Below are 17317 nucleotides of genomic sequence, written 5' to 3'. Positions count from 1 at the left end.
AACGGACACATACAAACTCAATAATCAAGTAAAAGTGCAAGCAGACGAAAGAAAGCAGACTTGAAGAAAGACATGTATTCTAACCCGAATGAAATGTGATGCTATTAATACCACAAATGTGCAAATCTAGTTTAGTTTTGTTTGACAACCGTTTAAAGTTGAAAAAACAGTTTTAAAAAATTTATTTAAGGTAAAAAACTGTATTTAAGTACACTACTTGAGTAGATGTACTGTCACTTACACCTTCGGCGGATTTGTAAAAAGGTGCAGATGAGAACTGATTTAAACGGGAGCACGGAACTCAAATGTAGGAACGACTTGGTTGGAACTATATTTCACCTCGAACATGTTTTAAGACGGGACGTAATGGCAACGGTGGTGGTGCTGATCTTGTAGGTAAAATTTTTGAAAAGCTGACTCGTAAATTTGTGATGTCCGTTGTTTTTATACAACGACCATCAACACAACTTGATTATTTCGTACAAACGTTTACAGCTGTTCTTGTTCGTTCCGCATTTTCTGACTGACAGTCACGTCAGCTATTAATAAAAACGTTTTATACTTCACTTTGTCGTGAATGTTTAGCTTCATAATGCGCCACGTGTGCCAGCGATCTAATGTACACTCATGAATTTAGACGTGGCAGAATTCGATTAAAAACGTAATTAACGATAGGTTATCCTCTGTTAGCTTAATTGGTCGCTGATAAACTAGCTACACAGCCACCGCAACCTCTGTTTCCGTGTTTACTGGTAGGTAACCTGGAGTAGAAGCAGCTCTTTCTGTTGAACTAGAAATGCCCAAAAAGAAAACAGGTGCTCGGAAAAAGGCCGAGAGCCGCAGGGAGCGGGAGAAACAGAGTCGAGCCAACCGGGACAATGTTGATGTGGCCAAACACCCCTGCAACTTCAACATGGTAAGAAGCTACTGCACCAAATACATATATCACAGTAATGCTTCAAGTATCATATAATAAATTCTTGGTTAATTGTATTGTGTTCTGTTTTATAGGATTGTGACAAATGTCAGAGGTAAGTAACTATACTTCCTTATTTAACCTTTGTCAATGCTTCGTAATATAAGATTAACACTGTTTTCCCTTTTTTTTAATTTTTTTTTTTTAATGTCCCTTGGTAGAAAACAGAAAAACAGAGCTTTTTGTTACTTCTGCAACTCAGTGCAGAAGCTGCCTGTGTGCGGTCAGTGTGGTGAGTAAACTGCATTCAAATGTGTAAACTGTGTGTCATTCAATACAATTTATCTTACAGTTGTATGTGTGCAGACAATTCCCTTTCCTTTTTCAAACACCTGAAAACAAGACACCAAGAGTTTTCTTTCAAAGAAGACTGATCACATTTGGTGTTTCAAAGGTCAAGCCATTCTGACCTGTAGTTCCCATAAATTGCTAATGCAGTTCTGCATTGAGGTAATTCTGATGAAAACAGTGAATTAGTGGATTACTTTAACAGGTTTTAGAAGACCCCTTCAGAGCCACAGAACTGTCTACTCAGGTTGAACACGGGAGTAGACTAAAACCACTGTCTAATAGTCCTAAATACTTCACTTCAGTGCCATCCAGGGGTGGAACCACAAACAACACTGCCACAAAGTCTATGATGTCAATGTACTGCAAACACTTTTACCATGATTAGAATGTAAATTGTCATATTCTCACTTCAGAATTCTGCACATAGTGCCATTATAAGAGGTTGTGCTATTTATGTATGTTGTTAGGCAAAACCAAGTGCATGAAGTCATCAGACTGTGTCGTCAAACATCCAGGGATTCACAGTACAGGAATGGCCATGGTGGTAAGTGAGCAAAATTTCGGACTTTAGTTGCTCACACAACAAAAATGTCCCCTATCTGCACTTGTCTGTCCTAATGGAGACATTTGTTGTTGCACCAGCTTGGTTCATTTAAGAGGGTTTTTTTTTTTGTAGCTGAGGCAAGCATACTTTGTTCATTAACTATGTTCTTTCTTGTCGGTGTTTTTATGCAGCAGTTTCTTCAATTTAGAACCCATTTTGTTCCCATGAGACTATAAAAATGAGCTTTACTCACCGAACTTTATCATACAGACTTGATAGACTTGATAGGCAGTATGTATATAATTACACTTACTGTTCTTAAGTACACTAACATAAGATGCTACGATATGTTTTTCTCCCCACTACATGAAGTCAGTAAAATTAGCTCCACCATTATATATTTAGATATAATATCCTATATTTAAATATAAATGTACTCCACCAGTTTGTTTATATTTATACAGATTCAGTAGAAGTGTGAATTAGTTCTCTTTATGACAACTAGGGTGCAGTATGTGACTTCTGTGAAGCTTGGGTGTGCCACAGCAGGAAATGTCTGAGCACTCACGCCTGTGTATGTCCCCTGACTGATGCAGACTGTATTGAGTGTGAGCGTGGTGTCTGGGATCATGGTAAGGCCCTCCCTATTCCATTGAAATTCACATTGTCACAGTGTCCCATTAAGAAATCACCACGAAGTGTTTGAACTTTGAACAGGGGGGCGTATCTTTCGTTGCTCCTTCTGTCAAAACTTCTTGTGTGAGGATGATCAGTTTGAGCACCAGGCCAGCTGCCAAGTGCTTCAGGCAGAAACATACAAATGTGAGTCATTCACTTTTTCATCCACTGGCTGTTTGTGTTTAATGAGGAAAGTAAAGTGTATATTATACTTCACAGAGAATTATACCTACAGGGTATGTGTGCATGAGAGAATACGTGGTTGTTGACTGTTAGGGTTTTTTTTTTTAACTGTAGGTGTTTCCTGTAATAGACTGGGACAACACTCCTGCCTGCGTTGTAAGGTGAGGGAAGCATTTGTCATTACTTCTGTAAACAAGTTGGAGGAAGAGTTTTTATTCCTTTGTTTATGTGTTTCTCAAGTGTTTTTTTTTTTTTCCTGAGTAAAAATAAACCCGGTTTATTAGTTCACATCACAAATGTTTTGTAAAACAAAGCCACCCATATTTCCTAACTGCATTGGTTGCACTTTCCAGTTTGCTCACTATCAGGAAATCTGGCACATGGGAAACATGTAATAAGTTGCAATTTTTATTACAATTATAGTACAAAATCTGAATTAAAAAAAATCAAATATGACCCAATTAGATAAAACAACCCCAGGTGAGGAAGAAATTTCTTCCAGGTTGATGTTTAGTACTTGAGCTCTAAACTGATATAATAAGACTGTTATGTCACTTTAAGAGTTGCCAAATGGCAAATTCATGCAAGTAAGGTTTCATCTGCAAAGTGCTTGAAATCACCAATTTGGAAGCTTGTAGTATGATTGGCAAACAAGTGTTTCTAAGTTCAGCTTAATCAAAGTGCCTATAAAAAGATTAATCTTTTTACATTTTCATACGTTTTAACATTTTTATGTTTTACAGCGTCTGATTTTTATTTTTTTTATACTAATCAGCAGAAAAACACTATCCTCAAAGTAAAAAGTGATCTTTATAAAATAATCCAAATAGACAAATTATATTATAAATAACCTTGACAAAGTACTTTTGGTACCTTTTGAATAAGGAGCTGTAAAATAAAAGAAATGTACATACAAAGAGTGTAATAACTTTATTTAAATAGGTTTGAGTTTGTCTTCATACACAGGGTGTAATTATTCCCCATGTTTATACTTGCCACAAATAGATTCTTTCCTGGTAACTACACAAACAGAAAATATCTGTGTAAAAAATAGTTTTGCTGAAGCTACTTTGAGTCCATATCAATCTGAATATTAAAACCAAGTAAGTATTGCGTATCCCTGCACCATTGCATAGTAAGGAAGCTGTCCATGGAAACAAAGAATTGAGTTGTTTATTTCAAATTCTGTGGTGACTGAAATGCCTGAGGTTTTTGACAGGAAATTATATCTTGGAGAAAATACTCCTACATAGAGACTAGGGGAAAACATTAATGAATAGTGACTGTGATAGGGCCAAGCTCATGGATAAAAACTACGTCTGTAAAGTAAATTTATAATCCAACTTTTACATGAAAATGCAGATACAAGCTTCTGTGCAGTTAAGGCAATAGAAAAGTTGACTCAGTTAAGCTGTGGAGGAGTGGGATTTTACGAGTTGCAACAAGCCTGGGCAGTTCCATTCATTCTGTAGTCGTTTAAGTGTCTCAAGCTATTTGTCAGCTTTATATCTGTGGCAAACTCATGCGATAAGCTGATATTATCATAAAATGTTTTGCTAAGACATTTTGATTATTTTCAGGCCTGTTATTGTGACGACCATGCCAAGAGTAAAGTTTTCAAACAGGAAAAGGGAAAAGCTCCACCATGTCCCAAGTGTGGCCACGAGACCCAGGAGACCAAGGACCTTAGCATGTCCAGTGAGTCACACACAAAATTGTTTTTGTTCCAGTAGTGCTTCATTTTAGGGGAAGTTGAATCACCCTCAACTTCCCTGCCAAATCACGGTTTTAAAATGGAAACCGAAAGAAATTGTCATTAGAAATGGTTTATTCTGTGAAATGAATTTAGTTCTCCTAAGTCATCATATGTTTTGTTGTTGTTACCTCTCGTGCAAAGTGTGATGACTTTGGCTCATGTCTTTCCCATTTGCATTTCTTATGCAACACGCTTGTATTTTTGTGAGTTTGGAATATTTCTGTTTTTAATTTATCAACAAACATAGATGCATCTGACTAAATGGCACAAAGACGCAAAGTTTGTTTTTTGTTGTTTGTTTTTTCCACCAGTGCAGCATTACAGTGCAACCAAAGAGTAATGTGATACAGTTGATTTGTTGGGCTTTTCCTTGTATTTATATAATAATAGTTTGACAGTTATCAATACACAATACACTTTGATGGTCACATATCTGGACTGATACAATCTAAAATTGCCATGTGAAACAGAATTTTAGAGAAAACGTTTTGTTCTGATCTTTGATGAAAATCTACTAATGAATCTGATATCTGTAATCCGATAACTAAGTAAAATAGTTTAACAATATTTACATGTTATGCTTTGATGTAGTATATACAGTAATTACAGTAAGTACAGTAATTTTGTTGTATGCTACAATAAATGTATCATTAAATTATTACAAGATATTACAGAAAATTGAATTATAGTTTGACTGATAATAGAAATGATCATTTGTATCATCATTTGATTGCAAATGATGATACAAAAAAGTAATATATTTTAGTAATAAAATTTTCTTTAAGCCACACAATACAATTCAGTGCAGAAATAGCCATAATAAATAGTTCTCAGTATTAAACAGCCATGTTTACCTGTAATTAGCGCTGGTTAAACCTCCTTCAGTTTAGCACGATACAACAATTGTGGCATTTTACCATCCCAGTAAATGAATCGTTTGCTAATGTTTTTTTTTTTTTTTCTTTGTGTTTTCCGCAGCTCGCACGTTGAAATTTGGCCGCCAGACTGGGGCTGACGAAGACTATGACTATTATGATGGAGCATCAGGCTATGATTCCTACTGGAAGAATGTGGCGTCCGGAGGTGTAGAGCAGCAGGATGACGACGAGGAAGAGGAGGAGGAGGAGGAGGAGTATGAAGAGGAGGACGATGAGGATGATGAGGAGGAGGAAGATGAGGAGGAATTAGAAGGGGAGGAAGAAGAAACTACTGCAGATTCCCTGGCAGGTCTTAAAGTAGATGGGGCTGGTGCCTGAAGTGAGGCGCCGCCTGGAGAGGCTGTGCTGGAGGAACACGCGGTCCTGTAGATCCCTTTGCTCCTCATTGGATGTTCACTTGTTACCAGTCAGGAATTAGTATTTCTGCACAGAACTCACACAAACAGCCGCAGAGTAACTAGAAGAATAAAGCGTCAAGTAGTTGGTATGTTCTGATTTGATTGTAACACCCTGATTACAGTGAGAGATTAAAAGTTATGGTTGTGTTGTCTTTACCAGTGTCTTATAGGGGAGTTTATTGTGGTAATTAATGGGATTAAATTGTTAAAGTTGCAACACAAAGGATGTATACACTAGCTCTGATCCCTGTAAGCAGCTGCATTTGTGGAGAGAAATATGTGTGCAAATAATAAAGTTCTATTTAATTAGTTCGAAATGGCAACGTAGCCTGACTTTGTTTGACTTGGATTAAACTCGCAATAAAAACTAGCTCGGGGCAGCTGCCTGTACAAGTACAGATGTGTAACAACGCAACGATTTGTCACTAAGTGACGAATCAGAGGAGGAGTGAACTTCAGCTCAACTTGACGATTTCTGGGCGTGTGTGACTCTAAAGCGAAATGTAGACGGCGCGGACGCTCGCTTCCAGCGCTGACACCGGACACAGTCCAATGAGACAAAACAGCTTCATTACCGCAAGTGAAATGCAAAAATGTGAACTTGACTTGTCGCTCCGCTGGGTGGGAGAGCAACCGCGGCCGCTGCGCAGATGACAGACTTCATGACGGCGCTCCAGTCAATCCTTGTCCAGCCCACATGTGCCGGAGACCCGCGAGCGGTAAGCAGACTGTCTTGAGTGTGGAGGACAGGTGTAACCTACCCGTAGCCCGGTTACACTGCACGTTCGAACACGAGTAGCGTTTTTATCTCAGAAGGTTAAAAGGTGACAAAGTTCACAGCGGCACGAATCGAGTCGTGCGTAACGAGCGGAGGTGTGTCACCTGTGACCCACGTGGGGCCAGGGGAGACATTTCAGCAGGTGTCGGCGATGCGTGCAGCATTACGGTTATTTGGTGAAAACCCAACAAAACAGAGTTTTACTTTCACTTTCATTTAAGCACAGACCTCGATCTGGTTCAACGAGCCCCTCCCTCTGTTCACAAGCTGTAAATAGCATCGAGTTGACGTCTAAACAAACAGCTGCTCTGTTGTAAGTGGGTGGCTTGTGCACGTTAGGTATTTCCGTCTTTTAAATACACGTGTGTAAGCGTTTTCTTGGAGTTAGTTGACGGTAAAATGTCATGCTGCAAAAATGCGAAGATCACTTGTGGAAAAATACCGTGAGTACAAGCAGAGGTGGGGAAGTACACAAAGTCAAGTAAAACTGCAAGTACATGCCTTCAATATATTGTAATGTAAATTAATCGTCCAAGGGAAAGTACACGCTGAGAACTCAAAACGATGGATTTTACTGTCTTGAACTTACTGCTGCACAAGCCGAGATTTGACAAAAATATGACGCAAATTCTGTCTGTCTTTCCGCTTGTCTTTATCCCATAATAATAATAATAATAATAATAATTATTATTATTATTAATTGATATTTTGTTTAAGGAATATGCTAAATGTTTGTATGTTAATGTTTTATTCATTTAGGGAATTATAACAGAAACTCTTCATTAATAACAATATATTGTGTTATTAGATGTAAACAATGCTGTAATTTGTCAATGTCTAGGAAACGTACACACTGCTGCTGCTCCAGTTAAGTTATGCTACTACAAAAATGTCTTCTTTGGCAAAGCTTCAACATTTTTACTACCGACTTTCCTGAAGAGACTGTTTATTTGGAAAAATGAGGACTATCCACTGCTCACTGTAGCCATCAAACCACACTTAGACTTTGTTTTCTTAGATGGTTCCACTTTTTTTTTTTAGTGGGGGGGGCTTTCGGCTTATTTTGTAAGTTAAGGTTCACCACAGCGGATCATTGTCCGAATGTTGATTTGGCTCAGTTCAACTGAGCTCCCGCCGCCCCTGACGCTTACTATAGAAACATTTATTCTGGCTTTGTGTTGTCCTCTGGGTAAGACGGTTACTTTTTTAACCTTTAAATACCCTGTCCACTCGTACATCAAGACATGAAAGGTAAATGGTTCTCATGTTTTTTTTTCAAAAAAAAAACAACAAACTTTTATTTTACTTGTTCAAAAACATTTAAAATTTACTGTTCAATTAAATTTTAAGTTATTTTACATGTTCAAAGTTTAACAAGTCAAAACAAGATATATCACCATGTCTCCCATTCCCACAGGCCTCATTACACTTTATTAGTCTAAAAAGCAGAGGTGACTTTAAAATAGGCTAATCGTTATATTTGTGAAACTTTTACTAACTTTCAGTCACAGATCAACGGCTCAATTTGCTGATTATATTTCAGTTTTGTTTCTCTGCAACCAAAGCCAATAGTCGTTGACACTATTTCCTGCTCAGCCATTTTGAATTCTTTAGACACCAGTATGTGATTTTGTTGGATTGAAATTTGCAACTTTAACTCATGTTTTACATTAATGGATGTCTACTTTTACTTAAATTGATGATTTGAGTTCTTTTTCCACTATTGATGATAATTGTCAAATTGAAATAATTATTAGAGTACAAAAATCAGGCCACAATGAAAATGGACAGCAACAAAGAGACTTACGGTAAAACAGGACATCCGTGTCAGCCTGGGTTTCCTGTTCCCTGAGGGGGCAGGTCTTTAACATGTCCAAAGACCAATTTAATCTGTCCATTAGTTGTAATTAGAAGATTTAAGGTTGTAGCATTCATATGTTGTAATAATTCTTCTCGTTTGACCCCCAGCAGGAATTAACCTCACCCCAAGTCTCCTCTAATATGTATCTCAACCAAAATGGGCTCGTGGTCCAAACAAATCTTATGCCATCACGGTGAACAGACACTTCTTCTGTTAGCCTGGTAAAGGAGTAAGAAGAGAAATAAACATTGAGGTTTGCAGTGGAAATAGCTTTGCACCACATGAACAATGTTGCTCAGTGTGACTCTGGTTCCTTAAGTGTGAAGCAGCCCCCGAAGGGTCTGCTGGACGGAGTTGGTACCCTGCTTGTCTTTCATAAACGTATAGTTACCTTCAGGTCATGTCTTCTCCTGTTTTGTTCATTGTCTTTTATGAAGGGCTTAGCTGATGATTTACATTTGCTTGTAGAGACACTTTCCTTTTAACATCACTTGAACTATTACATATTAATAACATCATTGGACTCTTTATAAAGGCCCAAAATGTCCTGATAACCAGTCTACATTTTTTAAGTCCCAATGTCAACTGCTTTTCATAATGTTCTGACAGTTGGCAATACATTAAGTGCAAGATGTTGATTCAGGGGCTTTAAACGTCATCTGCCAAAGAACATTATTTTTCTTTGAGTCTGCAAGGGTTTGTACACTTTCACTAGTTCCTCCAAGGTTGGTCAGTGTGCCTCTCCAAGGCTGGAGAGCCTTGGAGCCTTTTGAGCCTTAAAAGGAAAAGACTGAAAATGTGTTCAGGAGAGGCAGACTGAACATGTGCACCACAAAAAGCTTCTGCATCAGGAATCAGATGTGCAGCGGAGCAGACACAGAGCTGATAACGTCATTATCTTTTGTTCTCTGATTGGACACTGTAGCTAACAGCTACAGGAAATCCGTGTGACCGAACGTTGCATAAACGCAGAATGATGTAACTTTAATTGGTTATAAATCTTAAGCACTGTGTGGTTACAAAATGGTTCTTTGTAGTTATGTGTTTTACCAGTACCCAGACACAGTAGTGTAGTTTTCTTTATGGTGGTTTTTGTTTTACAACACAATAACATCTGATATTGTCTGTTCAGGCTCACACATGCCTTTCTGCAGTGTTTACATTGAAACCGGAGGCAGGAGCAGCAATACACCTACTATTTCAAATAGTTTCTACACCCCAGCACAAGTAGAAACAGTAGATGTTTGTATCTGAAAGGAGTAATGTGTGTTTGTGAAGGTAAAACATATTAATAAACATATTCAAATCCTTTTGGACTGTTTAGAGTGGGGTGTAAGGTTGCAGAATCTCAAGGGGAGTGACCCCTGTCCTCCTGACGTGTGCGTGATAGGTCCACCACCTCTGTAGAGGGAGGATCGTTTTGGTCTGACATGAACTGATTCCATAATCGCTTCCTGTGCATAAATGTGGACATGTTCAAAGGAGTGGCCCTTGGGATGGATCAGTTTGTGCCTTAGTGTGTCCGTAGGTTTAAAAATGTACAGGGTTTATTGCAGAGGCTCCCGAGTTTCAAACACTTCAGCAATGTATAGAATGACAGTGTTGGCCCAATCCCAATTCATGTTTTATACCCCTACCCCTCTTTTGTGCTCCGCCATTTTTGAGTGTCCACTCAAAACACAGTCATAAGGGGCAGTGGTTAAAACATCTCCCTCTGAAATATCTCCCTATGTCTCTATGGGACGACCATCCAACAAGCCTGTATGTCATCAGAGCCAGTACACACGTGCTAACGTTACTGCTGCCAATCACAATACATCAACTATAGCAGTAGGCAATACCAACCTGCACCTCTTCTAGTAAAGCAACGCAGATTAAATCTGATTAAATACGATAAGGAATATATTTTTATGAATATAAAACACTCTCTCACACTGTGGTTGATATATTTTGTACGGGACAGTTAACGCAGAAATACCGACATGTATTGATGATCCTCAGTTTTGAGTCTGCCATACCACCCTACTCGCCCTGCTTCTTAATGCCCCTCCCTGCTACAGTAAATTGGGACACCCCTACACTATGCATGAATGCACAAAACCCAGAGTAAGGGCCAAGGGAGAGGATTGGGATTGGGCCGTTGTTCCGATTGTGTCCTCCTCTGTCTGTTGTGGACGCGTTCCTACTGGATCTTTTTCTGGATTTGACAAAAGTCCAGTTTTGGTAGCTGCAGGTTTTGAGTGCTTCCTTGATGTGATTGCATTTCTTCTCCTGTCCCTAAACTTGAGTCAGGGTTCTGTTGTAGAAATTTGTCCTCTTCCTTTGAGTTTTACTAAATCTTTAAATAATTAAAGAGGGGACTCAGCGTGATGAACCATCCTAATTAATACATGCAGGCCTGTAGAAGAACTCATGGATGTCTTCTCCCATCTCTCTCAAAACCTCTTGTACTTTTACTCAAACCCAAGAAAGGACCCACACTCACAAGACATTATTGAGACAAACAGGGGGATATGTTTTGAGGGTCCTCAGTGTAGCATTTCAACCCTACACAGTTCACATCCAAAATAAATCTGTTACATGCTTTTGGGATAAATAAAGAACAGACAGTGTTGTGGCCAAAAGTAAACCAATTTTCTTTAGTTCCTGGTCTGAGTCAGAGTAAATAAATATTGATCTGTGTGTGTTTCCTGTATACTTTAATCTGGAGGCTTCCGTCTTCCGTCGTTTACTGCACATCTAAAAAAGGTCAGATATTCCCTGGTGATCTACTACCATGTAGTCTTGATGTTTTTGCCTCTTGATTTGATGTGTTTTGGAAAAGTTTACAACTCCTTTGTTTTAATTTTGACCTGGGTATCGTCCACTTATGTGAAACAACACAACACAATTACAGCAATAAAAAACATCTGGCTTCCAAACAACACAAGGATGATCCGAGGATGAGCTCTTAGTCCAGCAGTCAATCTCTTTGACAAACACAGTGAGACAAAAACCTGTTGGCTGAAGACAGATGACTGTACATGGTGGGACTTAAGGTCCCATAGAAGGCATATAAGGCCACTGCATGCAACTGGAATCAGCTGAACTCAAACAGCGCGGTAATCAGAGACAGGATTTGGAACAACAGATTAGGGTGGGGGTTGAATGACACAGACTGTGTGTGTGAGGCAGACTGAGGGCTGTACATGTGTGTAACTACAGGCAGAGAACACCAGGAACCAAGATCCAAGAATGGGATCATGACAAGTGCAGAGAGCCTGTTTGAAGAGTGAAGCTGTCTAACCTGAGGGGTAAAGATGTGCAGTAGTTGAACTCGGATAAAATCCTATTTGAATGAAAATATTTGGCAAGTGACCAAGAAACAGTGAAAAGCAGTTTTACCTGAGATAAAGACAAGATGTTGACTTGAACCTAAGGGCTGAATATCAAAGATACAGAGTTTGGCTGATTAACAAAAGACTTTTATTATATCATGTTTGTTACCATGAGTGTGTTTAAGATGTTAATATTATACAAACCCGATTCCCAAAAAGTTGGCACACTGTACAAATTGTGAATAACAAAGGAATGCAATAATTTACAAATCCCATAAACTTATATTTTATTCAGAATACAACATAGATGACATTCCAAATGTTTAAACTGAAAAAATGTATCATTTTAAGGGAAAAATACGTTGATTTTAAATGTCATGGCATCAACACATCTCAGAAAAGTTGGGCATGTTCACCACTATGTGGCATCCCCTCTTCTTTTAATAACAGTCTGCAAACAAGACACAAACAAGACAAGTTGCTCAATTTTAGGAATAGGAATGTTGTCCCATTCTTGTGTAATACAGGCTTCTAATTGCTCAACTGTCTTAGGTCTCCTTTGTCGCATCTTCCTCTTTATGATGCGCCAAATGTTTTCTGTGGTTGAAAGATCTGGACTGCAGGCTGGACATTTCAATACCCCGGATCCTTCTTCTATGCAGCCATGATGCTGTAATTGATGCAGTATGTGGTCTGGCATCGCATGTTGGAAAATGAAAGGTCTTTCCTGAAAGCGATGACATCTGGATGGGAGCATATGTTGTTCTAGAACTTGGATATACCTTTCAGCATTGATGGTGCCTTTTCAGATGTGTAAGCTGCCCATGCCACATGCACTCCTGCAACCCCATACCATCAGAGATGCAGGCTTTTGAGCTGAGCAACTTGGGTTGTCCTTTTCCTCTTTAGTCCGGATGACATGGCGTCCCGGTTTTCCAAAAAGAACTTCAAATTTTGATTTGTCTGACCACAGAACAGTTTTCCAATTTGGCACAGTCCATTTTAAATGAGCCTTGGCCCAGAGAAAACGCCTGCGCTTCTGGATAGTGTTTATATATGGCCTGTTTTTTGACCTGCAACAGCAAATGGCACAGTGGATTGTGTTCACCGACAATGTTTTCTGGAAGTTTTCCTGAGCCCATGTTGTGATTTCCATTGCAGTAGCATTCCTGTATGTGATGCAGTGCCGTCTAAGGGGTCCATCATCACGGGCATCCAATATGGTTTTCCGGCCTTGACCCTTACGCACAGAGATTGTTCCAGATTCTCTGAATCTTTGGATGATATTATGCAATGTAGATGATGATTACTTCAAACTCTTTGCAATTTTTCTCTGAGAAACTCCTTTCTGATTTTGCTGCACTATTTTTCGCCGCAGCATTGGGGGAATTGGTGATCCTCTGCCCATCTTTACTTCTGAAAGACACTGCCACTCTGAGAGGCTCTTTTTATACCCACTCATGTTGCCAATTGACCTAATAAGGTGTAAATTGGTCGTCCAGCTGTTCCTTATATGCACATTTAACTTTTCCGGTCACTTATTGTTACCTGTCCCAACTTTTTTGGAATGTGTAGCTCTCATGAAATCCAAAATGAGCCAATATTTGGCAAGACATTTCAAAATTTCTCTGTTTCAACATTTGATATGTTATCTATATTCTATTGTGAATAAAATATAAGTTTATGAGATTTGTAAATTATTGCATTCCTTTTAAATTCACAATTTGTACAGTGTGCCAACTTGTTTGGAATCGGGTTTGTACCTTATCTCAGTGTGAGCCTGTACTGATCCCTGCACTTCCATGAATTTTGCTTATTTTTGCTCACTCATTTTGACATGAGACTCAACAGTCTGACTTCCACTTGACTAAAACAGACAAACTGTCTTTCTGTGAACTATTTCTAGAAACGTGTGCAGCTCCAGTCCACCTGTAATCTGTGCCGAGAGAGCCACAAGACTCAGGTGTGGCTTTGTTTCTTAATTGTGAGGTAGGCATACGGTGTGTGGCTTGTTTGTCTAAAGTTAAATACTGGTTATCCTACTTTAAAAAGGGCAGATTAAATTTTGTTGACACTACGCGAGTACAAGACAAGGTGCCTTGTGTTGTAGACACTACGTGTGTACAGTACAAGGCGGGTCATTATTCTACGTTAATAAAGTAGAGTTCTGTTGAAATGTCATATAAACGCTCCTCCATACAATCATAAATTTATTGTTAACACTGGGTTTTCAAGTTTTTAAGAAAGTTTCTGCACTTCAGTGACACTACTTTGAGTGACTTATGCCATTTGCATGGACTATTGACAATAGTATAGTGAAGACACAATTTGTAGTTATTGCATTTACACAGTCCACATTCTCATAATTATTGTGTATTTTAATCATTGTTGTCTATCTTTTATAGCTTCTTGAGTATTTCTACATGTTCTGCCTCTAGCCTTAATACAAAACATCTACAGAAATGCTTGACGGGGCTGAGACAAAGGATTCAGGTGAGAAAATCTATCACATAAAAGTGTAATAAAAACTGTGGGAACCATAAAAGTTATATATGTGCACTGAATATTTTCTGACATTTCCCTGTAATATATTGTAACCATTTTAGTGGCTAGTTTAATGTTTGAAAGTTTTACATTTACAACCATATGTTGTCCAATTTATTATTTTACCTTTTCTTCAGAAATCTGACGCTGAGCTGTATACTCCACCATTTAGCCAAGTAAGTTGGAAAAGTGTTGAAAAAGTTTCAATTGTAAAAACAGTTTGGGGAAAAAGGTCCTGAGGAAAGAAGTGAATAAAAGTTTATACTTTTTTATACTACATAAAAAAGTAGTAAAAATGTTCTGGTGCTCTGTTAGATGTCTTCATCAGTAAATGGGATTTATCTGTTGACATGTGAGCAACTGGACAAACTCCATCCCTGGTGAAGACTGTGTGATATGGTTGAATGTTCTGGAAATAGGCTCAAGGACAAGGCTGGTGATGTCTATAGTTTTATTACTGTCAACAAACTCCACAAATACGATGAAACTAACACGAAAATTATGTTGACAAACTCTTAACATCTGTTAATTCAGAACCCTACCGCACCTTGTTCATCTGTGCCAATAGGCTCCATTCTGGTTCAGACACCACTGAACACATATCAGTGAGTCCAACTGCTGCACCAGGAGATGTGTTTCTAGCTGATATAAATGTCCATATTGATGAGTCATCTTAAGTGCAAGGAAGCAGCAATTGGGAGCAAAGTTTACTAAAATATGCTGACCACATATTTGGGGATAAGGAAATGTGTCACTTAGTGCAGCTGATGTGTTTTTAATCCTTTTTTAATATTAGAGATTATATGGCACAGATTTAATTTCAATTTAATCCAGGCTGCAGGCTGACAACTAACCAAACATAAGTAGATTAGAATCAATGATGAAAGAATTAGCATTATTATTTGTGAGCATGATTAATTTAATGCCCTTGGTTCAAACATGATAGCTACAAAACCCAGTTGATCTTATTTATACCCGGTAATAAAATACATCTGTAACTGTATGTGTCCATACTAAAGCTTTCCTTTCTCTTCTCTAAGATTTGTGTAAATTCATCACTCAAATGTTACATGTTGGAGTTAAAAATGGTCCTCAATGAAGAAAGACTTGAGGGTACTGAGGTCAACTACATCTTTACATTTGATAAAGACCTGATCACAACATTTGTAAGTTCTGTTTACAGAAATCCCACTGTTTCCTTTCTGCATAACAACTGAAGAAACTATTATTACCAATGTCTTCAGTGTGCTGATACTTTTTTTATGGTTAGTAACATCCTCACAGTGCTGATTCAATATTTATTTACACCAGCACAACTACACAAAGCATTGCTGTGATATTCATACTTCTTTTACACTTTTTTAATGTGTCATTTTAATCTGTTTTTGTATATTTTTACATTTTAGGATGGATGTCCAGCATGTGAAACATACCCACTTACAAATACTACAGTATTCCTGGAAGGATTAAATAAACTTTTAGAAGCAATAAATGCATAGCAACGTGTACTGTAAGCTACAATTTTGTTTTGTATATAGTTGTGTAATTGTAAATAATTGTGTCTTTTTATGTTGTAAATAACACAGTATGACTCTATGAACCATTGCGTCATTAAGGCCACACAAAATGTGTCTTATGTATGTATTTTCAATTGTATCAATTTAATATGTGATAATAGTTTAAATGTATAGAATGGCGGTGGATCTAGTGGCTTGTATATATTAAGTCAGTCACCATGTTGTAATGTTCCTTTCATTTGTACAATTTTGAGATTTGTATAAAGAAGCAGCCTACAGTAGCAGCGTACAGACAGTTTAAGCTCACTGATAAACACTATTGAATGTAATACCTATGATATAGTAAATGCTCATTATTGTCACTCTTTGTGAGAATGCCTTACCAACATGTTTTTTTTTCGCTTTCTCTTATTTTGATCTCACCATGCCAGTCTTACGATTCTACTGAATCGTAAGAATGAATGGATTCTGTGAAGATTCCGACTGTAAACAGCCCTGTGTTAATGCAATGCAGCTGCCCGAGCTGGGATCCAGGTTCAGTAATTGGTTTTTGTACTTTGATTTCCAAGGTCAGCAAAAGTATCACATTTGAATGTTTTTCATCCTTGACAATGCACATAATGACAATTATGTACTAAGCAACTTTGTTTATGTTAAAAAGTCGCTTAGGATAAATGTTTGCATTAAAATTTAAGCCAAGTTTGACTTTTCTGTCTAAAATCATGTTGTGGCCTCATGCAAAAAATATGGGGGTTATATACTAGAGTTAATTACGACAAGGCCTTAGGGTGGATCCAGACCGCTAACAGTCCTCATTAAAACAGCATCAGGGACAACAGGGATTGGTGGAATGCGGGAAGCGATGTTTGTGGCAGCAGTGTGATAATAAAATAAAATATCATCCTTAAAGTCATAAAAACGTTTTGCTAGAAGGCCTGTTCTTTGTCCCCTATGGTCAGCTTAAAACTATTATTTGTTGTAAATACAACACATATTTTCACTTGTTTGGAGACAGTATACTTTATAAGCAATAATTTGACTTTTTGTAAGATAAAGTAAGCACAAGTATATTAATAATGATGGTACATGTTTATAGTTCTTTGCTCATGTTGAGCAGAGGAATGCATTTGATTTACTGTGCTATAGGAAACAAGGTCGTGAACTTCCCCAGATAAATATTTAAATTTTAAGCTGTTAGGTTTCTGTTTCACCACATTAAAAACAAGCGGGAAATTTTTTACACTAATGAGGGTGATCAAGTGCCTGAAAAGTAAACATGTCTAATTTGATTTATTGCTCGCGTTAAGTCTTAAGTGGGGCTGGGTTTTTTAAATTTAACTTATTGAGATATTTCTCTCTGTAACTGTTCCTTGGAGAGGCGAAGAGCACAGTCAATGAATTTCGATATCCTCATCAGTCAAAGAACAGATGTAGCCTTTGATCTGGAGTGTGTCATAAAGAGCTGGTATTATGGGAAACGAGAAATGTTTCTTTTCATTGCAAATGATTAGCACAGGACATTGAAGTGTGCTTTAA

At 38.0% G+C, this 17317-nt stretch overlaps 2 protein-coding genes across 11 annotated transcripts; both read left to right on the top strand.

Annotated features, from left to right (window-relative positions):
• Positions 1 to 239: 239 nt before the first annotated feature.
• znf330 (zinc finger protein 330) lies at positions 240 to 5920 on the top strand. Of its 4 annotated transcripts, none has more exons than XM_067498289.1 (10): positions 240 to 392; positions 757 to 916; positions 1012 to 1031; positions 1138 to 1208; positions 1735 to 1811; positions 2317 to 2443; positions 2529 to 2633; positions 2787 to 2833; positions 4253 to 4370; positions 5407 to 5920. In XM_067498289.1, the coding sequence occupies exons 2-10, from the start codon at positions 797 to 799 to the stop codon at positions 5682 to 5684; spliced, it is 963 nt and encodes a 320-aa protein (XP_067354390.1). In that variant the 5' UTR covers positions 240 to 392; positions 757 to 796; the 3' UTR covers positions 5685 to 5920. The 4 variants fall into 4 exon arrangements, with proteins under 4 accessions (XP_067354390.1, XP_067354392.1, XP_067354393.1 ...); XM_067498290.1 differs by having other exon boundaries at positions 283 to 396; XM_067498291.1 differs by lacking the exon at positions 1735 to 1811.
• A 141-nt stretch (positions 5921 to 6061) lies between these two features.
• Positions 6062 to 16481, top strand: il15 (interleukin 15). Of its 7 annotated transcripts, XM_067498295.1 has the most exons (7): positions 6204 to 6483; positions 13627 to 13709; positions 14126 to 14213; positions 14402 to 14440; positions 15305 to 15430; positions 15671 to 15774; positions 16213 to 16481. In XM_067498295.1, exons 1-6 carry the CDS (start codon positions 6415 to 6417, stop codon positions 15761 to 15763), a joined length of 498 nt encoding a protein of 165 aa, XP_067354396.1. In that variant the 5' UTR covers positions 6204 to 6414; the 3' UTR covers positions 15764 to 15774; positions 16213 to 16481. The 7 variants fall into 7 exon arrangements, with proteins under 7 accessions (XP_067354401.1, XP_067354400.1, XP_067354396.1 ...); XM_067498294.1 differs by having other exon boundaries at positions 6205 to 6483; positions 15671 to 16481; XM_067498297.1 differs by lacking the exon at positions 6204 to 6483 and adding an exon at positions 6514 to 6985 and having other exon boundaries at positions 13627 to 13683; positions 15671 to 16481.
• Positions 16482 to 17317: the final 836 nt, after the last annotated feature.

The sequence above is a fragment of the Channa argus genome, chromosome 3 (assembly GCF_033026475.1).
Source record: "Channa argus isolate prfri chromosome 3, Channa argus male v1.0, whole genome shotgun sequence".
Classification (NCBI taxonomy): domain Eukaryota; kingdom Metazoa; phylum Chordata; class Actinopteri; order Anabantiformes; family Channidae; genus Channa; species Channa argus.
This window is presented reverse-complemented; position numbering and strand designations above follow the sequence as displayed.